At 47.1% G+C, this 22,432-nt stretch overlaps 4 protein-coding genes across 4 annotated transcripts; all 4 read right to left on the bottom strand.

The window, feature by feature from the left end:
• BBBOND_0004390 (hypothetical protein, conserved) lies at positions 1 to 5,190 on the bottom strand (the record flags this gene model as incomplete). Its single annotated transcript, XM_012915271.1, has 1 exon — positions 1 to 5,190. The coding sequence occupies one exon, from the start codon at positions 5,188 to 5,190 to the stop codon at positions 1 to 3; it is 5,190 nt and encodes a 1,729-aa protein (XP_012770725.1).
• Positions 5,191 to 8,260: 3,070 nt separating this feature from the next.
• BBBOND_0004380 (hypothetical protein, conserved) lies at positions 8,261 to 8,564 on the bottom strand (the record flags this gene model as incomplete). The annotated part of the gene is made up of 2 exons (XM_012915270.1): positions 8,261 to 8,437; positions 8,532 to 8,564. 2 exons carry the CDS (start codon positions 8,562 to 8,564, stop codon positions 8,261 to 8,263), a joined length of 210 nt encoding a protein of 69 aa, XP_012770724.1.
• A 2,729-nt stretch (positions 8,565 to 11,293) lies between these two features.
• On the bottom strand, positions 11,294 to 16,183 carry BBBOND_0004370 (hypothetical protein, conserved; the record flags this gene model as incomplete). The annotated part of the gene is made up of 1 exon (XM_012915269.1): positions 11,294 to 16,183. The coding sequence occupies one exon, from the start codon at positions 16,181 to 16,183 to the stop codon at positions 11,294 to 11,296; it is 4,890 nt and encodes a 1,629-aa protein (XP_012770723.1).
• A 1,329-nt stretch (positions 16,184 to 17,512) lies between these two features.
• On the bottom strand, positions 17,513 to 22,171 carry BBBOND_0004360 (hypothetical protein, conserved; the record flags this gene model as incomplete). The annotated part of the gene is made up of 1 exon (XM_012915268.1): positions 17,513 to 22,171. The coding sequence occupies one exon, from the start codon at positions 22,169 to 22,171 to the stop codon at positions 17,513 to 17,515; it is 4,659 nt and encodes a 1,552-aa protein (XP_012770722.1).
• Positions 22,172 to 22,432: the final 261 nt, after the last annotated feature.

Below are 22,432 nucleotides of genomic sequence, written 5' to 3'. Positions count from 1 at the left end.
TTATGGTTGCAGATAAAACACTTTGCCCAGTTTGTTAACACGTGCGGCTGCAAGTAGTGATTGAGCAGCAATACGATGACTCGAGGGACTATGCAAATGCGATTTGATGTGGAGCAGGTCGAGGCGGATGACCATGATGTGTAGGAGGTACAGGAAAGAGAGGAGCCAGAGAGCGAGGACAAGGTAGGAGAAGGGTTGTCTGATGATCCAGAGGAAGTTGTCACATTCTTCAAACAATTTTTCGAAATATTTCGATTTTAAAACATTCTTCAATTGACTACAGAAATCAGAGCACCTTTTCGGCGATGCTTTGTCATTCAACGTCGACGCCTCACCAAAGGCGAAACCGAACTGGTAGAGCGTTGGTGCCACGCCTTTGCAGTCAACGATGGATCTGCATTGGCAGTTACATTTCTTCGTAACGTCGTTGACAGATCCATGCTCCCCCTTCTTACACTTATCACCACGTAGACATCCACGGCATCCCCAGTCCTGGCAGTTGATGGAGCAGAAGGCCTTGTATAGATTGTTGAGCAGGTCCCAGAATGTCCACGGGAGGTAGATGGCCCAGGAGAGATACGTATTAGAGTTCTTGAATGGCAGACACGTGTAGGCATTTGTGCAGAGAGGTAACATATAAGGAGAACAATATGCCTTTTGGTTAGGGTCATTTGATGTTATCATCGACAGAGTTGCCAACGTAGCATGTGGAGGTTTATGGATAAGCTCAACCTTAGCAGCCTTCGTGTCACCATAGGCATAACGCAGCGCATCAGTAAGCTCGTGAGGCTGCTTATACAGCTTGATGGACAAGCTGCGGGCGGAGTTCTCGAATGCTTCTTGGACTCCAACCTTACGGTATTTGTTTGTACTATTATGCCACCCACGCACAAGACACGAAACAAAATCGAAGTGTTCCGGCAGCGTCTTTGGCGTTGTAGGTGATAGGCCAAACAGGGTATGAATATTTGCAATATCTAAGAAATCCCCGATGACTGCGGACAGGTAGGAGCCTGTCTTGGTCGACCCGGAGAAGCCACGGAACCCGAGCGGAGTGATACAGGGCATCCCTGGCTTACCCTTAGGACATGTATTACACTCAGCTCTGCAGCCGATGGACGTTAGAGAATGCGGCAGATGGCCGGTGAGAGAGTCGGATAGGTAGGACTGAAGTGGAGACGTTGGCCGGCAATTTGGTTGGCACGTTGGTCCGCACGTTGGTTGGCATTTTGCTTCGCACTTTGATTTGCTCTTTGAGTGCTCCTTGCACGGCCACTTGGAGGACGCTACATTCTTGCCGTACAGGCAGCGCAACCAACCATTTTCAGACGCTGGCTGGCCGCATTGCATGAACAGGAATTTCAACGGCGGGATTATGCGACGGAGTATGTCTAGCAGCGTGTCGAGGCAGTCGGCTGGATTGGATGGATACTGCAAACCAAGCGTGTTGTTAGGGAACTCACACGCGTAGTACGTTGCCTCGTCACCTGTGCCGACGAATGTGGTCAGCAGGGCGTAGGACTTGGCACAGACTTGTTCGATAACGGTATTGACATTGTCATGCGTAATGCGCTGAGGAGAGGCATTGATGGGTTCGATGTTTTTCTTAGTTGGATCGTTTTCATCCGGCACTTCGAAGAGCGTTTTGACATGTTTCCGCAGCTTCTCATATACGCCATTGTGTGGCAGTCCGGTCAGCCAGCACAGCATCTCGTTAACGGAGCACGGGTGTTTCTTCGAGGGAGCGCCGAGGTGGCAGACGCGGAAGTAGTTGTAAAGGTGGCTAAATAGGTCCGAGAGTCGACCGCCCTCCTCAACCTCCACGACGGAGATGTCATCGGTAGCAGGTAGAGAACGCTGTTGGGTGGAGCTGGAAGTAAATAATTTGTAAGACTGATGCATTAGATGACCAAGAATACGCTGGCCATTGCACTCGTCATTGTGATTCAATTCGCCGTACTTGGAACCGATGGAGACACCGACGTCATATCCGTTCTCGGTGAAGAAGCGTCTATGTAAGCTGTGGTTGGAGTTGGAATCATTATATATTTTGTACTCTTGCCAACCTTCATCCTCAAGCCCATCTTTCAGCTCCTTCAATCCGTCGGTTAGCATCGGAACTATTGTAAGGCATACTTTGGCGCACTTTCGACCGTCAACTGTTAATTTCCTCTTACCGGCTGAACCTCGACTCTCTTCCCAAGTTATGTCGTTAGCTCCCGAGTATTTGTTAACATATGTGTTGTCTAACTCATTTGCTAGCTCGGTCAAACCGCTTTTAAGAGCGTCGAGGATGGGATAGGACGTGGCGCCAAACTCCACAGGAATTAATCCTTCGAGGATCATTTTGAGCTCATCATGCAAATTAACAAAATGAAGATCGAAGTTAGAAGTTTTACTGAAATTGTTCTTGAGGTGGGTGAGCAACTTGTAAACGGAGTCTCTTAGTTTTACAACCATTGAGACGTGAGCATCTCGAGTTTGGGAGTCCGTCGCTTTCCCCAGATCGTTCCATACGTAAGTAACAATCGAGTTCAGATATCTCTCCGATTTGTCGGATAATACTTGAAATTGAGTAGCGAAATCCATATCGGATCCAGTCACGGCACTTTTCAGAGCATCAAGCTTATTCGGTTTGGAACGTTGCGAATCCACCCGAACGCCGCTAAGAGTTAGCATCAGTCCTTTCATTTTGGTGGTCAAATCTTTTTTAATTATAACGTCAAATTCCCTTATCTTATTTTTGACCAAAGTGTTCAGTTCCATCAACTGCTGCTTCGCATTGTTAACGTACCGGCTTAAGGCATCGCACATGATCAGATTGATTCTCAAGTTAACTTGATCGTGGATGAAATCGGTCATTTTGCTAACACATTGATTCACTCTTGTTGCGATTGTTGTCTTATGGAATTCGCCAGCGGCGGCGATGAGTTTGTTAAGATTGTGAGTTGAATCCTTACATAGGATCCCATCAATTTTCGTTAGGATTTTAGCTAAATCACACTCTACGCCATAGAGTCCGCCAGCGGTTTTGCTAATGCACATCTCATTCAAATCTCTTAATAATTGTTTCACGCCTCTTTTGTTATTTGGGCCATCACCATTTGGTATGCCATTATGATCAACCAACACACATATGATGCTTGCGAAGCTTCTAAATTGTGATTGAAACAGTGCTAGAGCACCCTTTATTGCTTCTACAGTAATCATATGACCGTTACTGTCTTCAATATTATCGAGGTCTTCATTAACTTGTTTTTCTATCTCGTTTATTGCATCTGGGAGCGCCCCGGTTGGAGGAATTGTGAAAAATGAAGTGATCACCTTGGGTTCAATGTAGGTTTTATAACCTACGAAGCTTCTATCGGCTTTGAGTAAATCAACGGTGTCTTTAGTATCGTGGTCAGTACCGCCATCCGGCAATTGCTCCTTGACTTTATCAGCAATTTTATCAATCTCCTCAGCAAGATTTACTCTAGGCGCTGAGCTATGCGCAAAAGTGGAACCAGGTGGATCGATAGTAGCGTTTAGCAGATTCTGCAAAAGTGCGGTGGTTTTTTCTAACGCTTTATCCACGCAGCTTCCTACCATTGGAGCAGTATCACCTGTAAACGCTTCCATCTCTTCTGCAATCCGACTAGCAGATGATTGCACAGCAGCTACGATATTTTCAATAGCAGACCTAAGATTGTAATTGCCGTATTCCCCAATATTACTTTTGCTCTTAAGCACCCCCTCAACAGCTGTAACTATCTCTCCCACATTCATAGAATGTTCAGTAATATATTTTCCGAGTTGGGCTACAAAACTTTTCAAACCTCCCTTAACAGCTTCAATATGTTCTTGAATCTTACTAGCACCGCCTGCGTCAATTCGTTGAAACAGTTCTTTGAATTCTTTAACAGATGGTGCAATGACGCTATCTTTTATCTTTCCTGTGATTATACCTGCAATTTCTTCGGCCTTTTCGTCCTTAATACCATCCCTGGTCACATTTATATAATCCGACTGTAAACTACCTTTACTTTCATTGTACTTAACGTACTGCGTAATCCAATACTTAACTGCTTCATTCTCCTGCAATATTTGTTTCACCCATTCCTTTACTTTTTCTTCGAACGCATCGTCCTTGAAGGCCTGTACATACTTCTGCATTTTTCCAGTAATACCTTCAATACCGTTGGTTCCCTTAATTTCATGAACTTCCGTTTTTATATATTCCAGTATCTGCGCCTTAACATGATTTTTCATCTCACTCACAATCTTTTGCTTTAACTTATGCAAATCTGTCCGCAGAGAATAATCCATTGATCGGACTACATTCTGCGCCCCAAGAACCCTCTGTACTAATTTAAGTTTTGCCGCCTTGATAGCGCGTAGAAGCACGCCTGCTTTTTGATGCAGCGCCTCCGCTGCCTGTCGTACAGCCTGTTTTTCTCTTGCTTCAACTCCTTCGCCAATCTCTTGCAATATTTCGTCGACTTTCACAGTAGCAGCATCTACAACTTTCATAGCAACATCTCCCCAACTATACAAAGCGCCATATGCGTCCGATAAGGAACGTGTTAAGATTCTCATAGGTAGCTTTATTTCATCATCAAATGTCTTCTTCATGGAATTAATCAACACCTGCCCTCGCTTGGTGACGTATTCAGATGTGTCTGAATCAAGCTCCATCAACTGCTCAATCACCTTAGAGCCAAGAGACCTCAGTTCTTCGTGATCCCTCTCTGCGATACCTGCAAAATCATTAATTCGTACCTCAATATGCTTAATGTCCGTCTGAAGCGTTCCCTGCAAATCTTTGTCAAGTTCACCAAAGGCGTCGACGGCATCCTTTAAGGTCCCCTGCAAATCGCCTATGACGGTACTCTTCCAGCCACTAGCGGCACTATGAAAATCACGCAATGCAGTTACACTAATTATATTAGAATCTATGTTTTCGCTAAGTGTTTTTAAGTGCGTAATGACATTTTTTGTTTTTTCATCTAATTTTTTTCCATACCCCTCCAACCACCCCCTCACCGCGCCGACAGACTCCGCAAGCCCAGTACGCCCGGAGCCAATTTTATTATTTAGTTTCTCTATTACTTTATTAAGTCTTTTCTCATTGTTTTCGATGTATTTATCATAAGTTGTCACTTCATTTTCGTTTTTCACCGCACCAAGCACTCCACTCAAAAATCCCATCACCCCGTCACACAGCCTGTCCAGGTCAGAGTACACAATGCCACTGCCGTCGTAGCCTTTGGACTCAGAGTTGAAGCCGAGGAAAGTTTCGAGGCCAGTGCAGAGGTTATTAAGGATGTCAGTAGGGTTGTTATTTAAGGTATTTTTAAGGCTTTAAATTTTGTCAAATTTCTTGCCAAGCTCCCTAGGCGGCACATGGTCTGGGCAGTGGCAAGAGGTGGAAGGAGGGAAGTGAAGGGTGACAAGGCACAAGTTATTAGGATGGCCTAAAGAGGTCATAACGGTATTATGGCGAGGTGATTGGAGCGATGTAGAGTGGATTAAGGGGCGATGGAGAGTGGATTAGGGAGCGATGTAGAGTGGGTAAAGGAGCGATGTAGAGTGGGTTAGGGAGCGATGTAGAGTGGATTAAGGGGCGATGTAGAGTGGATAAAGGGGCGATGTAGAGTGGATAAAGGGGCGATGTAGAGTGGATAAAGGGGCGATGTGGAGTGGGTTAAGGGGCGATGTGGAGTGGGTTAAGGGGCGATGTGGAGTGGGTTAAGGGGCGATGTGGAGTGGATAAGGAGGGATGTAGAGTGGACAAAGGGGCGATGTAGAGTGGGTTAAGGGGCGATGTAGAGTGGATTAGGGAGCGATGTAGAGTGGGTTAAGGAGCGATGTAGAGTGGGTAAAGGGGCGATGTGGAGTGGATAAAGGAGCGATGTAGAGTGGATAAAGGAGCGATGTAGAGTGGATAAAGGAGCGATGTAGAGTGGATAAGCGGCGATGTAGAGTGGGCTAAGGGGCGATGTAGAGTGGACAAAGGGGCGATGTAGAGTGGATAAAGGAGCGATGTGGAGTGGGTTAAGGGGCGATGAAGAGTGGGTTAGGGAGCGATGTAGAGTGGATAAAGGGGGGATGTAGAGTGGATAAAGGGGGGATGTAGAGTGGGTAAAGGGGCGATGTGGAGTGGGTAAAGGGGCGATGTAGAGTGGATAAAGGAGCGATGTAGAGTGGGTAAAGGGGCGATGTAGAATGGATAAAGGGGCGATGTGGAGTGGGTAAAGGGGCGATGTAGAGTGGGTTAAGGGGCGATGTAAGGTGGGTTAAGGGGCGATGTGGAGTGGGTAAAGGGGCGATGTAGGGTGGGATAAGGGGCGATGTAGGGTGGATAAAGGGGCGATGTAGAGTGGGTTAAAGAGCGATGTGGAGTGGGTTAGGGAGCGATGTAGAGTGGGTTAGGGAGCGATGTAGAGTGGGTTAGGGAGCGATGTAGAGTGGATAAGGGACGATGTAGAGTGGGTAAAGGAGCGATGTAGAGTGGATAAAGGGGAGATGTAGAGTGGGTTAAGGGGCGATGTAGAGTGGATAAAGGAGCGATGTAGAGTGGATAAAGGAGCGATGTAGAGTGGGTTAAGGAGCGATGTAGAGTGGATAAAGGGGCGATGTGGAGTGGATAAGGGAGCGATGTAGAGTGGGTTAGGGAGCGATGTAAGGTGGATAAAGGGGCGATGAAGAGTGGGTTAGGGAGCGATGAAGAGTGGGTTAGGGAGCGATGTAGAGTGGATAAAGGGCGATGTAGAGTGGGTTAAGGGGCGATGTAGAGTGGATTAAGGGGCGATGTAGAGTGGATAAGGGGCGATGTAGAGTAGGTAAAGGAGCGATGTAGAGTGGATAAAGGGGCGATGTAGAGTGGGTAAAGGGGCGATGTAGAGTGGGTAAAGGGGCGATGTTGGGTGGATAAAGGGGCGATGTGGAGTGGGTTAAGGAGCGATGTGGAGTGGTCAAAGGGGCGATGTAGAGTGGGTTAGGGAGCCATGAAGAGTGGGTTAGGGAGCGATGTGGAGTGGGTTAGGGAGCGATGTGGAGTGGGTTAAGGGGCGATGTAGAGTGGGTAAAGGAGCCATGTGGAGTGGATAAAGGAGCGATGTAGAGTGGGTTAAGTGGCGATGTAGAGTGGGTAAAGGAGCGATGTAGAGTGGATAAAGGATCGATGTAGAGTGGATAAAGGAGCGATGTGGAGTGGATAAAGGGGCGATGTGGAGTGGGTTAGGGAGCGATGTAGAGTGGATAAAGGGGCGATGAAGAGTGGGTTAAGGGGCGATGTGGAGTGGGTTAAGGGGCGATGTAGAGTCGGTTAAGGGGCGATGTGGAGTGGGTTAAGGAGCGGTGTAGAGTGGATTAGGGAGCGATGTAGAGTGGATAAAGGGGCGATGTAGAGTGGGTAAAGGGGCGATGTAGAGTGGGTTAGGGAGCGATGTAGAGTGGATAAAGGGGCGATGTAGAGAGGGTTAAGGGGCGATGAAGGGTGGGTTAGGGAGCGATGTAGAGTGGATAAAGGGGCGATGTAGAGTGGGTAAAGGGGCGATGTAGAGTGGGTTAGGGAGCGATGTGGAGTGGGTAAAGGGGCGATGTAGAGTGGATGATAATCACCACTTAGGTCACCACTGTCATCGCTGCCGTGACCATGTCATCGCTGCCGTGTCCATGACATCGCTGCCGTCACCATGTCATCGCTGCCGTGACCATGTCATCGCTGCCGTAACCATGTCACCGCTGCCGTGACCATTACTTGGTCAGCACATTGGTCAGCATCTTGGTCAGCACTCTGGTCGTGGCATTGGTCAGCACGTTGGTCAGCACATTGGTCATGGTATTGGTCAGCACATAGGTCAGCACATTGGTCAGCACTTTGTTCAGCACCTTGGTCAGCACCTTGGTCAGTGTCTTGGTCAGTTACTAGGTCAGGTGGTAGGTCACCTCACTGCTCATGCGATTCGTCATCAACGCAATCATTACGCTGTCTACAACATTAGATGTCAGTTGCCAGTTAGGTTATTGTGATTAGCTGCGCAGTAGATACCGCACCCTGTGGAACGGCCGGATGCGGAAGTAGCTCATGACGCAGATTACGATGATGATGAGGGCGACGGGGACGATGATGTAAGGGGCGGGGTTATGGTCACCCACTGCTCATGTCATTGATCATCAACGCAATTATGACTGTCTAGCACATTAGATGTCAGTTGCCAGTGAGGTGATCGGTGGAATTTGGATTGATGATTTATGCGCCAGTAAATCGTTGAGATTAGCTGTAAAACGCGATGCAGAAGGGTATCTTGCGTACGAGGAAATCGCGGATGTTGCGGCCCACCGGAAAGCGGAAGATGCACAGGTCGAGCAGGATGATGGCGACGATGATGCCAACGATGACGGCGGCGATGGCGGAGTAGGGAGGGGGGGAAGTAGTCACTTCACCGCTCATCTGATTGATTATCAACGCAATCATTACTGTCTAGAACATTAGATGTCAGTTGTCAGTTAGGTTATTGGCATTAGCTGCGCAGTAGATACCGCACCCTGTGGAACGGCCGGATGCGGAAGTAGACCATGACGCAGATGACGATGATGATGAGAGCGACGGGGACGATGATGTAAGGGGCGGGTGCTAAGTCACCTCACTGCTCATGTGATTGATCAACATGATCATTACTCTGTCTAGAACATTAGAAGCCAGTTGCCAGATAGGTGATCAGTGGGATTTGGATTACAATGTTTGCACCAATAAATTGCTGCGATCAGCTGTAGAACGCGATGCAGAAGGGTATCTTGCGTACGAGGAAATCGCGGATGTTGCGGCCCACCGGAAAGCGGAAGATGCACAGGTCGAGCAGGATGATGGCGACGATGATGGCAACGATGACGGCGGCTATGGTAGTATAGGGAGGGGGGGAAGGTGTGGACAGAGTGTCACCGTCGGATCCGGGGTCACCTAACTGAGCAGCGGTAACACCGGGGAGACCAGAGGGTTGCTGTCCACTGGTTGAAGGAAGGGAATCGGAGGAGGCAGACGAAATTTGTCCACTTGCACGTTTCTCATCACAACAGTTACAAGGACAAGTGGGTTCAGTACATGTTTTTTTTTGGAATTTACATCCATCAGGATGGCAGTCCTTTGCACCTCGGCCACTGTAGTAACGATCTTTCCAACAAACACGGCAACCCCAGCTAGTCTTACATACTTTACAACACCAGCGGCAGCAGTTACACGATTTATACGTTATACATTTATAATCACACTCCGAACACGGAGCTCCTGATATTATCCAAACCATCTTTCCCTTCCCCTCCCAATCCCCTCAACCTGCAACCATATCAATCACCTAGCAACGCACTCACCAACTGCAACACTACCACTGCCGCGCCCACTCCCCTCAACCTGCGAACATATCAATCACCTAGCAACGCACTCACCAACTGCAACACTACCACTGCCGCGCCCAATCCCCTCAACCTGCAAACATATCAATCACCTAGCAACGCACTCACCAACTGCAACACGTACCACTACCGCTGCCAGTCCCCTCAACCTGCAGACATATCAACCACTCAAGCAGCACTCACCTACTGCAACACGTACCACTGCCGCTGCCAGTCCCCTCAACCTGCAGACATATCAACCACTCAAGCAGCACTCACCTACTGCAACACGTACCACTGCCGCTCCCAGTCCCCTCAACCTGCAAACATATCAATCACCTAGCAACGCACTCACCAACTGCAACACGTACCACTACCGCTGCCAGTCCCCTCAACCTGCAGACATATCAACCACTCAAGCAGCACTCACCTACTGCAACACGTACCACTGCCGCTCCCAGTCCCCTCAACCTGCGAACATATCAATCACCTAGCAACGCACTCACCAACTGCAACACGTACCACTGCCGCTCCCAGTCCCCTCAACCTGCGAACATATCAATCACCTCAGAAGCACTCACCAACTGCAACACTACCACTGCCGATGCCACTCCCCTCAGCCTGCAGACATATCAATCACTCAAGCAGCACTCACCAACTGCAACACGTACCACTGCCGCTCCCAGTCCCCTCAACCTGCGAACATATCAATCCCTAAGCAGCACTCACCAACTGCAACACGTACCACTGCCGCTCCCAGTCCCCTCAACCTGCGAACATATCACTCACCTAGCAAGCACTCACCAACTGCAACACTACCACTGCCGCTCCCAGTCCCCTCACCAACTCCCCTCACCCCTGTATCCCCCCAGCCCAGGCCTCCGACACCCACGCTGCCCAGGATACCACGGCTGCCCTGACGCGACGCATGTGATAAGCACCAACTGTCACTCTAAATTATTCACTATTCGCAACGCCATATTAATTGCAGCGACCCGTGCACTCAACTCCCACAGTGCAGCAGCACCGTGCTACGAGCCGCGGTATCGGCGCCATGCTGGCGGAGCGTGTCGGCTACGTGCCTAAATGTGATATTAACAATCGCTACATTGTCGCCTATAAATGCTACTTTACCGGGTCAACGCGGATTACGCCACCCTGCCAGTGATTCGCAACACACGACTTGGGTCACCCGCCGCGGCCTTCACGACCGCCTACGTAGCGACCAATCACCCAGCCTCACGTGACACTCACTCAATGGGCAATGCGGACACCTCTCACAGTCAACGCCTAACTCAACGCACCAGGCAATCGACGTGCTACAACACCCACCAAATTACGGTTCATCCACCAGCTCAACACTTTGCCTGGTTGCTAGCATACCACTTTGCCTGGGTGCTAGGTCAACACTTAGCCTGGGTGCTTGCTTACCACGTTGCCTGGGTGCTAGCTTAGCACTTTGCCTGGGTGCTAGCTTAGCACTCTGCCTGGGTGCTCGCTTAGCACTTTGCCTGGTTGCTAGGTCAACACTTTGCCTGTGTGCTTGCTTACCACTTTGCCTGGGTGCTTGCTTAGCACGTTGCCTGGGTGCTAACTTACCACTTTGCCTGGGTGCTAGCTTAGCACTTTGCCTGGGTGCCAGCTTACCACGTTGCCTGGGTGCTAGGTCAACACTTTGCCTGGGTGCTAGCTTAGCACTTTGCCTGGCTGCCAGCTTAGCACTTTGTCTGGGTGCTAGGTCAACACTTTGCTTGTCTGCTAGGTTAACACGTTGCATTGTTGTTCAATCATCACATAATCTCAACGCTATCTAGTTCCCAGGTTGCCGCTAGAGTAATTCGAGACATTAGACTACGTTTGTCGGTTAGGTGAGTAGGTGATATGCTAGGTGAGTTGTTGTGAATTACAAGTGTGAATACCATTACGGTTGCAGGTACGATATCTTGGCAAGCCTTCCGACTTGCGCTGCTGCCAACAATGACTGCGCTGTAATCTTATGCGATGACGGTATCCTCAGGTGTGACCTGATGTGGAGCACGTCCAGTCTGCCAACCATTACGCAAATGAGGTAGAAGAGGGATAGTGACCAGAGTGCCAGGACGAGATAGGTGAACGGTTCTCTGATTGTCCAAATGAAGTTGTCGCATTCTTTGAAGAGGTCTTTGAAGTATTGTGAAGTTAACAATTTGTTTAACTGACTGCAGAAATCGGAGCATTTCTTCTTATATTTACTATCATTCAATTTGACAGCGTCACAGAAACTGAATCCATATCGATACAGCGTCGGTGACACGCCATTACAATCCACTATTGATGGACACTGGCAATGTGGGTTCCCAGTTTTTTCGTCAGTACGACCATGCGATCCTTTCTTGCACGTATCGCCTCTCAAGCAGCCGCGGCAACCCCAATCGGCACAGAATATGTTGCAGAAGTCGTTGTACAAATTGTTCAGCAATCGCCAGAAATCCCATGAGAGGTATATGGCCCAGGTGAGGTACAGTTCACAGTGTTTGATGGCCATGTATTCATAGGAACCTGAGCATAGCGATTGAAGATAAGGAGCGCAGGCTACATCTGCAACATCGTAACGACATATATCTGAGCTAGTGAAATTGACAAGATGAGGATGCTTGCAATATTCATGCAAAACCGCCTGTGAACCATATGCTCTCATCAACGTTTTTATTAACTTATTGGAATCGGGATATAACTTAAGAGAGACATCACGTATGCGTGATTCAAATGACGATTGAAAGCTAAATTCACTGCGTTTCTCGGGCGTCAAATTGGTAATATTAACCCATCCATTGACAAGCGACAAAGCAAATCCGAAGTGTTCTGGCAGCGTTTTCGGCGGAGTCGGTGACAAGCCGAGCAATGATGCTACCAGGCCACTACCGAAGAATTCGCGAATTATTTCACATAGGTCCGCGCCACTTTTGGTTGAGCCAGAGAAACCGCGGAATCCCATGGGCGTCAGACACGGCATACCAAGCTTCGCAGCGGAGGGACAGTTGCTGCATACCGATCTGCACCCTATGGAGCTGACATTATGCGGTAAGTGACCAGGCAGGCAGTCGTTAAGATAGCTCATCAGCGGGGAAGTTGGTTGGCACTTTGCTTCGCTCTTTGGTTGGCTGTTTGGTTGGCTCGTTGCTTTGTTGCTACAATGCGATTTGGCTGTCGGCACATCCTTGCCGTACTCACAATTGCGCCAGCCGTGGTGCTCAGCGGTTACGTTGCATCGCTGGAAGATGTATCGGAGTGCTGGCAAGCATCTCCGTAGTACATCTAGGAGCATATCAAGACAATCCTGACCAGAACTAGGATATTTGAGACCTAGAGAGTTGTTGCAATAGTCACTGGCGTACAGCGTGTATTCGTCGCCGTGACCTGCTATGGATGCGAGAACATCATATGCTTTCGCGCAGATATGGGTGATTGCTTTCGTTACTTTGCTATACGTTATGTCACGTGGACAAGCTTGTATGGGTACGGCACCAATGTCCGTGAGTGTCATCTCAATACCCTCTATTTCTGCAGCAACCTGTTTAGTTGAGTCTTCAAAAAACTCCGACAAAGTTATGTCACGCATTGTGCCGTATACAGAAGCGTATGGAAGACCAGTGAGCCATATAAGCATTTCATAGACGCTGCACGGCTGCCTCCTAGCTGAGGAAGTAGCAATGTGGCAGACTTCGTTGTACTGCTCAAAGTGACTGTATATACACCGCAGTATGTCGAAGATGTGGAAGTTGTCATATCTATTCGGCTTTCTCGATTCACAATTATGAAGGTGTTCGATATCCACGGCTTTTTTAATCGGCCACATAATCCTCTTAAATACGTAGTCACCTATCTTATTCTTGTCGTCATGCAATTCACCGTTTTGTTCACCTTTTTCAGAAACTTTGAATCCTAGCTCAGAAAACAGTCTACCTATGTCTGTGGATTTGTTAATTTGATGTTTAGTAAGACCGTTACATTCAACTCTTAATCGGTCGAGATTGTGATACACCATCTCCACTATCGTCAGGCAGACCTTGGCGCAGTTGCGGCCCTCAGGGGTTAAAACGTAAATTTTTTCGGATGGTTGTTTAGGGGCAGAAACAGGTTTATCAGGAGTAGTAGACTTAACTTCCTTCAACAATTCACCCTCAAATTGTTTACCCGAGTACCTGTTCACGTACGCGTGGCCGAGTTGTTGCGCGAAGTTGGAGAGGCCGCGCTTGAGGGGGGCGAGGAGGGGGGAACAAGGGGTCGAAAATTTTTTGGGAGCGAAGTTGTCGAGGGCGTTTTGGAGGTCATTATACTTATGTGAGACGAGATAATCGAAATGTTTGGAGTCGCTAATGCGTTTAAGAAGAGTCTCCAATTTGGTGGACACTGGGTCCAGTTTTTCGTCAAACGATGAATGGTTAACTTCGCGTAAAAATAGATGATAGAATGACGTGAGGTGCTTAGAGAAATCTTGAAGAGATTTCGGTGTCTGTTCATGCGGCGTGTATGGATGTGGATATAAGCTTGCAATTTCATTGACGAAATACGTTTTTAACCTTCTGCAGAAACTTTTCATTCCAGAGATGCTATCTTGGTAAACAATCTCAGTAACATTTTTAATTTGCTTGTTAACTATTTTTTGTAAGGCTGCAGTAAGGTTTTGCTTGGTTTCGGTGAACAACGTTTTTGCCTTCTGTTGGACGCTTTGAAACCCCTTATTAATATCGCCGCAGATTACTGTTTGCAATTTATTCATCATATCTCCTGCTATTCTAGGTGCATGATTAACAAGCCGTGTTGATTTCCTGATACATCCGCTGAGTTCTGCCGCAACTGCTCTGACATTTTCCTTGACTACATCCACTTGTGTAGCAAGTGCTGTGATATTTTTTCTCAACACAACCAAATCCTTGTACACGCTGCCTTCGTGCTCTTCATTTTTTCCGACATTCCCATGAAGTTCGATAAGTTTTTGATTAATCGCATTCTGAAATTCATTCACCAACTTCTTGAGGCCGGCTGCATGCTGGGCACCGCCGCCATATGTACCGTAGTCTGTTTTACCTTCCGTTGTGAAATCTATAGCATTAGCCATTTTTTCCATTTTCTGATGTATATAAGTTGCAACGGTTTGAATGTCTTCCGTAACTTGAGTGGTAATTTTTTTCATTACTGCATCAACAATTTCTTTGGAATGCGATGATAAAGCTTCGGCAACGGATGATAGATCGGAAAAAATAGCAGTTGTGTCACCGATATTTACGTTCGTAGGCGATGTCTCAATTTTCTGCAGCACATTGGAGATGTTCGACATGTGAGATCGTAGAGTATCCCTCAGGTTATCTGCACCGCCAACAGTAATCATCTCTCCACCTATGGTAATGGAATTGGTGTTCGGCAACTGTGTATCGCCTTCACCTTCAATGCAGCTTTTTAGCTCCTTCAGTGCCGTCGCGGCGTGTTTTATTGCTTTGCCCATTTCGTACTTTTTCGTAAACGAACTAATTGTATCCATACCTTTTCCGATTTCTGCCAAAGCTAGAGCTAAAAGCGTTGTAGGTGATTCAAGCTGCTCGAAATAATCTCGAAGGGATTTAAAGGGGTCATTTTGTAGGTTGTTTAACAACTTCACACGAGTCCGTAGACTAACATCTATGTTGTTAACCTCTTTCAGGTCCCTGAACTTTTCCATGTCCCCTTTTATTTCGATGATCACATGGCTAAGTGCTCGCTGAGCCGTTTCAAAAGACAACTTAAAACTATGTGAACTACTTTGAAGCGCATGAACCTCATCAAAAATACTAATTCTGTATTTATGTTCAAGATCCTTTATACCATCACTCACCTTGTCATATGCACCCAGGAGATCATTGTTCACAGACGTAAATAGATCATCAAATTGAGCACGTTGCAAGCAGACTAATTTATCATGTAAAGCAGTAATATGCTCGTTCAAATAATTCAGTAGCAATTTTTTAGTGTTTCCGAATTCCGTCTCGGCATACTTTACTACCTTGTAAATCTGCTTCCCCGCCTCTTCATACACGTCCTTCAGGTCTCCATTCTCCGCCGCCGCCTTGAACGTTCCCGTGGCCTGAACCAGCAATGAAATGTTATTATTTAACTTACCTGATAGCGTAGGATCAATATCTTTTAAAGCCTTTTTGGCCTTGTCAGCAAGACTAACATACTGCTTGGCTCTCTTAGTCCACTCTTCAACCTGCGTAATAAGGTTCTTGTCTTTTTCTATTTTAATTTCATTTTTATCGTGTTCAACGAGATTTTTCATTATCTCAATGGGCTCTGTAACTGCAGTAATTTTATTGTTCACCTCCCTCTCATACCCCTCCAACCACCCCTTCACCGCGCGGACAGACTCCGCAAGCCCAGCACGCCCGGAGCCAATATTTTTAGTTAAGGTGTCAAGTACTTTTTTGAGTCTATTATTGTCTCCACTGATGTATTGATCATAAGTTATCACTTCATTTTCGTTTTTCACCGCATCAAGCACACCACTCAAAAATCCCATCACCCCGTCACACAGCCTATCCAAGTCAGAGTACACAATGCCACTGCCGTCGTAGCCTTTGGAGTCTTTGTTGAAGCCGAGGAATGTTTCGAGGCCAGTACAGAGGTTATTAAGGATGTTAGTAGGGTTATTATTTGAGGTATTTTTGAGGTTCAAAATTTTACCAAATTTCTTGCCAGGCTCCCTAGGCGGCACATGGTCAGGGCAGTTGCAAGAGGTGGAGGAAGGGACGTGAAGGGTGACAAGGCACAAGTTATTATTATGGTTTATAGAGGTCATAGCGGTATTATGGCGAGGTGATTCGGCGGATGTAGAGTGGATAGAGGAGCGATGTGGAGTGGTTAAAGGGGCGATGTGGAGTGGGTTAAGGGGCGATGTGGAGTGGATTAGGGAGCGATGTAGAGTGGATAAAGGGGCGATGTGGAGTGGGTTAAGGAGCGATGAAGGGTGGATAAAGGAGCGATGTAGAGTGGGTTAGGGAGCGATGAAGGGTGGATAAAGGAGCGATGTGGAGTGGGTTAAGGGGCGATGTGGAGTGGATAAAGGGGCGATGTGGAGTGGGTAAAGGGGCGATGTAGAGTGGATTAGGGAGCGATGAAGGGTGGGTTAAGGGGCGATGTAGAGTGGGTTAGGGAGCGATTAGAGGAAGTTAAGGGGCGATGTGGAGTGGATAAGGGGCGATGTAGAGTGGATTAGGGAGCGATGTGGAGTGGATAAAGGGGCGATGTAGAGTGGATAAAGGGGCGATGTAGAGTGGATAAAGGGCGATGTAGAGTGGGTAAAGGGGCGATGTAGAGTGGATAAGGGAGCGATGTAGGGTGGACTAAGGAGCGATGTAGAGTGGGTAAAGGGGCGATGTAGAGTGGGTTAGGGAGCGATGTAGAGTGGATTAGGGAGCGATGTAGAGTGGATAAGGGAGCGATGTAGAGTGGGTTAGGGAGCGATGTGGAGTGGATAAGGGAGCGATGTAGAGGAGGTTAGGGAGCGATGTGGAGTGGGTTAGGGAGCGATGTAGAGTGGGTAATAGGGCGATGTAGAGTGGATTAAGGGGCGATGTAGAGTGGATTAGGGAGCGATGTGGAGTGGGTAGAGGAGCGATGTAGAGTAAGTAAAGGGGCGATGTGGAGTGGATAAAGGGGCGATGTAGAGTGGGTTAGGGAGCGATGTAGAGTGGGTTAGGGAGCGATGTAGAGTGGATTAGGGAGCGATGTAGAGTGGATTAGGGAGCGATGTAGGGTGGGTAATAATAACCACTTAGGTCATCAACTGTCATCGCTGCCGTAACCATCTACTGTCATCACGTTGGTCAGCACATTGGTCACCACGTTGGTCAGCACATAGGTCAGCACCTTGGTCAGCACATTGGTCAGCACCTTGGTCAGCACATTGGTCACCACTTTGGTCAGCACATTGGTCAGCATCTTGGTCAGCACCTTGGTCAACACTTTGGGCAGCACTTTGGTCAGCACATTGTTCAGCACTTTAGTTAACTATTACACAATCACGTACAACGGTTAATGAGTGATTCAAAACATTAGACAACAATTAGTTGTATAGGTGAGTAGGTGATATGCTAGGTGAGTGTAGATAGTAAACACGTGAGTACGATTATGGTTGCAGATAAAACACCCTGTTAAGCTTGTTAACGCGAGCAGCAGCAAGTAGTGACTGAGCGGCGATACGATGTGATGAGGGTGAGTGCAAATGCGATTTGATGTGGAGCAGGTCGAGGCGGATGACCATGATGTGGATGAGGTACAGGACAGAGAGGAGCCAGAGCGCTACGTTGAGCCAGATGAAGGGGGCGCGAATTTGGAAGATGAATTGGGGTATTGTGACATGGACCAATTTGGCAAGCGGATGCCCATCTACTTCTTTTTCATTGGTAACGCTTTTCAATACCATACACAAATCTTTGCACGTGCGCTTGGTTGTCTTGGCAGATAGACTATTGCAATCTCCAAGTACGAAACCATATTTGTAGAAAGTGGGACGCATGAATTTGCAGTCAACTATGGATCCACATGATTCATCATGAGCAGAACCTGGAGACATCGGCAACTCAGTTGCTGTACATTTATTCCTACATTTACTGACACGGCACCTAGAGCCAGTAGAATTGCAGTTAGTAGCGCATTCTTTGTACAGCTGTTTTAGCAAATCAAGGAATGACTCTGTGCAGTAGACAATCCAAGACAGATATTTGTCTGCATTTTCTTTTGTGAAAGTAGCGCACATATCTTGACAAATCGGCCTCAAGTATGGACCGCAAGGATGAGATGAAACAGATGATGAATTGGTATGGCAATCAACAAGTGCGTATAGATCGCCCGTAATATGCGAGCTCTTCTGGCTTGGGGGCTTCGTGCCATGGTCCCTGTGCTTGAATATGGTAGTGATGTCCAATTCGGTTTGGGGATTCTCGAAGTTAGAATCCATGACAGCTTTATGGAATGCGTCTTCCCTGTGCATCTGACGTGTTCCGGCAGCCTTGTCCCACTCATTAAGCAGAGTGCAATAGAAAGCGAACATGTCACCTAAAGTTTTCGGTGCACTAGGGAGGATGCATTTGAGTTGACTGCAGAGTTTTGTTAGAGGCGACATTTTGCTACCGCAGAATTCATGAAGCGTATTCAATATATGTTCACCAGTGTATCTGTGTGACGCCATTTGACTAATTTCTCCGAATCCCATGGGCGTATTACAAGGACCACCGGAGTGATTTTTTAATGAACATTGCAGTTTACCTTTCTCGAATTTTAGATGATGCGGTAGGAAACCCTGCAACCCATCTTCTAAAAACGATTGAAGCGGCGACTTAAGCCCGCAGTTGACTGTTTGGTTGCACTTTTGGTTACAACTTTGGTTATGACTTTGGTCAGCACGTTGCTCAGGGCATTGGATGTTGTTGCACTTCCAGTTAGACCCACCGATATCACGACCATACCAGCAGTTGGCCCAGCCGCTGAGATCACTGGAATAACATTGACGATACAGGAAATAAAGTTGATGGTGAACGCGTGTCACGATATCAAACAAGCAGCATACTAGTGTTATCATATCGGCGGGATATGCAAATTTATCTGCGTTGGTGTTGAAGTCGCAAGCGTAACGTCCTTCTGCGTGACCATAGCCTAGTACGGCAACTAGTATGGTCTCCGAGTAGACACAAACATCGCGAAGGCTGGCCGATAATCTTGGAGCCGTGATATCGTGAGGATAGGCTGCCAGGGATACTTCTTTTTCAACACCAACAGCTATACCGTCTTCCGTATTAGCTTCAACGGCACCTTCGTCCGGCTTTTCAAATAGATCTTCGAAGCCGTTGAGTGTCAGTTCTGTGTACACGCGATTATGCGTGAGACCAGTCAGCCAAAGCAGCATATCGTAGACGGACGATGGATGTCTGCCGGTTGAGGAACTGGTTACGTGGCAGACACGGTAATACGTTTCAAGGCAATCATACAGGAAGTCAAGTATGTCAATTGCGCTGATAGTTTTTTCATCGCCATTATCACGATTGTGGTTAGATGACAGCCAATGTTTGACTTGTTTAAGCTTCTCACTTCCGTTGACCATTGCTTTTAATTTCTCATTAATACTTTGGCAACTCATTTCATTACGCAGTTCACCGTTTTGCATTCTGGCAGAATCTGATACAGCGTAACCGACCCCTTTAAAGCACAATCCGAGAGGATTATTTTTGTCATGTAAGTTAAGTTTAAACGTTTTCCATGAATAGACGCATTTTGATCGCATTTCACTAACATCGTTAGACATGATTGAGATCATGGTGAGGAAGACTTTTGACAAATCCCTTCCTTCCGCAGTCAAGTCATACTTCTCCACTACCCCCCTTAGACTAGATTCTTGTTTATAGTCTTTAATTAGCTCGCCTTTCAACGTCTGATGATCATACACGCTTATGTAAACCTTCCTCAATTCGTCTACAAACTGGGACAAACCTCCGGTGACACTGTCCATTGTCGGAGTGTTTGGCTTAGAGAAGTCTTCCGGTTTCATTTTGCTGATCGCGCCACTCAACTTATCGAGCATCTCAGGTACCTGACTATCGTACCTATTTGTTTCCTTGAGGTGATCAAGTAAGTCATTAAATGAGGCATTGATGTCACCAAGCATCGAGGTGTATAGCGTCTCTTCAGTTGGAGTCTTTTGGTTCTTTTTATTTTCCTCGTTATGTAGTCTCTTAATTTCACCGTTAATATATGCCTTAAGCGGCCAGAAAAACTTTTGGAAATTCTTGGACAACTTTTGAAACGTTGCTTTATTATCCAGTGGTGGCCGGGATAGTTCGTCTGCAACTTCTTTAAGTAATTGCATATTCACATTCGACGTATCATTACCATTAATCCTCCCCTGCAACGTCCGCATGAAACCCTTAAAGCCGTGCTTCCTGTCGGTGTCAATCTCGCCGGGCAGGAGCTTTAGTTCCCTCTGCACCTTGTCGGCGAAGGCCTGCAGCATGTCTTTGACGGACGTCACGTAGTTTTTGTTGGCCTGGGTGATGAGCTTGTTGGTTGCTTCTTGGACTTCCTTGTCGACGAAACCGTGTATACTGCTGATGCATTTATACTTTTCGTTTTGGGCGAATCGTTGTAGTTCAGTGACCGATGTGATGACAGGTTCCAGTTGATCGCGAAGCACGTTGACGATGTCGTCGTGGATTTTTTGGAGTGTGCCCCTAGTAGCCGCAGATTTGTCACCGTGTTCTTTACGGCCGATTTTCTCATCCTTTATTTTTTGCAGAGCCTTTTCTACGGCTTGGCCTCTATCAGCAAACGCTTTTAATAAGCCCTTAAGATTATTTGTTACTTCTTCGGACAATTTCTTGAAAATAGTTGCACTTTCCGTGGCTGTATTTGCAGCACCAAACTCCGCTTTAACTTTGCTGTCGATGCCGTCGAGCGCGGCGTCGATTTCCTGCTTGATCGTCACGAGGCCTTGGACGGATTTGTGGGCAGATTTTATGTCGGTCTTAAGGTCAACGGGATTCTGATTAAGCATCCGTTCCAAATCCAACAGGTAGGCGTGGACACTGTCAGTGTCATCGCCGGCGGTTTCTTTTTTAACGAGGTTCCTGACATTGTCGGTGAAGGCGGTGAGGCTGGTGTCGACGGTGGAGCGCAGGGTGGAGAAGGTTGTGTTGTGGAAGTTTTGATCGCCATTTCCATCGTTGTCAACATTTTTCAAATAATCTGCATTTTTGTTCAGATCGTTTTCAATCTTTTTGATCGCCGCGGGGAGTAGATTCTTCTTCAGCGCATCGTCCATCCTTTTCACCGCCGTCAATGCCTCCCTGACCAACTCCGCAACTTTCTGCTTTGTAGCCAACGCCTTCCCTCGTAACTCTTCAGCTTTGCTTTTCAACTGCTCAGCTGCATCTTTTACGCCTCCTTTAGTACCAACGTCTTTCTCAGTATCCCCTCCATTCAACTTCCCAACTATCTCATCACACTTCTCCTTCGCCTGCTTAACAGCTGCGTCGCCCGCTGCTTTCCACTTGGTCAACTCGTTAACTTTTTCCGTTTTGGCCTTATCAACTCCCTCCTCAACTGACCGTTTTGCACCCTCAAATTTCCAGTAAAGATCAGTAGCCTTTTTGCTCAAGTCTTTTGCCTTGCCGCTGATTTCATCCTGATTTTGCCAGCCGATACTTTTATCAATAATTCCTTTCATATCCTTCATTGCCTTTCCCACGTCTATGTCCGCATGGTTAATCCACTTTGCCAAATCGTCAATATACTCTCTTATCTTACTTTCAATCTCTTTGAGCACCTTCAAAATTTCTGCAACCCTCTTCTCCACATTGTTCATTAGTTCAGTAACGTCTTTGTTGATCTTATCATTCACGCACTTCTTAAGCGATGTGCACGTCTGTTTTATCAATTCAATCGTCTCCTCCAAATTTCTTTTCTGCGTGGCCGACAACGTTGTAAGCCTATTGGCTTCATGCGACACGTTGTCCCTGGCGTTGTTGATTTTTGATCTCAAGTCAGAGTTTAAGTCCTTAAATTGTTCTTTGAGTTCAACTTTGGAACGTCTACTGAATTCGTCTCTTGTTATGTTATTGAAACCGTTGTTAAAGTCTTCACCTTTTTGACCGTACTCCTTGGCCAGGGCCTGGGCTGACTCCACGGCCTTGGAAAGTAAAGGGTCATGAGTGAGATTATTTTCATTTATGGCGTTCAACTTTTTTGTTAATTCAGTTTCAACGTGATTTCGCATTTTAGTTACAACGCTTTGCATATCATCGTTCCCCTGCTTAACTCTCTCATTATACTCCCCCAACTTCCTCGCCACCTGCGCAATGAACTTAAAACCCTCACGCCCGGCGGATAAATAATGTTCTAGCTCAGTAACATCTCTATTAGTATTGTTTTACCCACACTGTAAAGCTGTTTCTCGCTGACATCCTATAGCACCTGATACAAAATCCCATACCCCGTCGCACAGCTGTCAAGTCAGAGTAGACATGCCAGTGCGTCGAGCCTTTGACTCGAGTGAAGC

Source organism: Babesia bigemina, scaffold Bbigscaff_72881 (assembly GCF_000981445.1).
Source record: "Babesia bigemina genome assembly Bbig001, scaffold Bbigscaff_72881".
NCBI lineage: Eukaryota > Apicomplexa > Aconoidasida > Piroplasmida > Babesiidae > Babesia > Babesia bigemina.
Note: the sequence above shows the minus strand (reverse complement) of the source record. Positions and strands in the feature narration are given on the sequence as shown.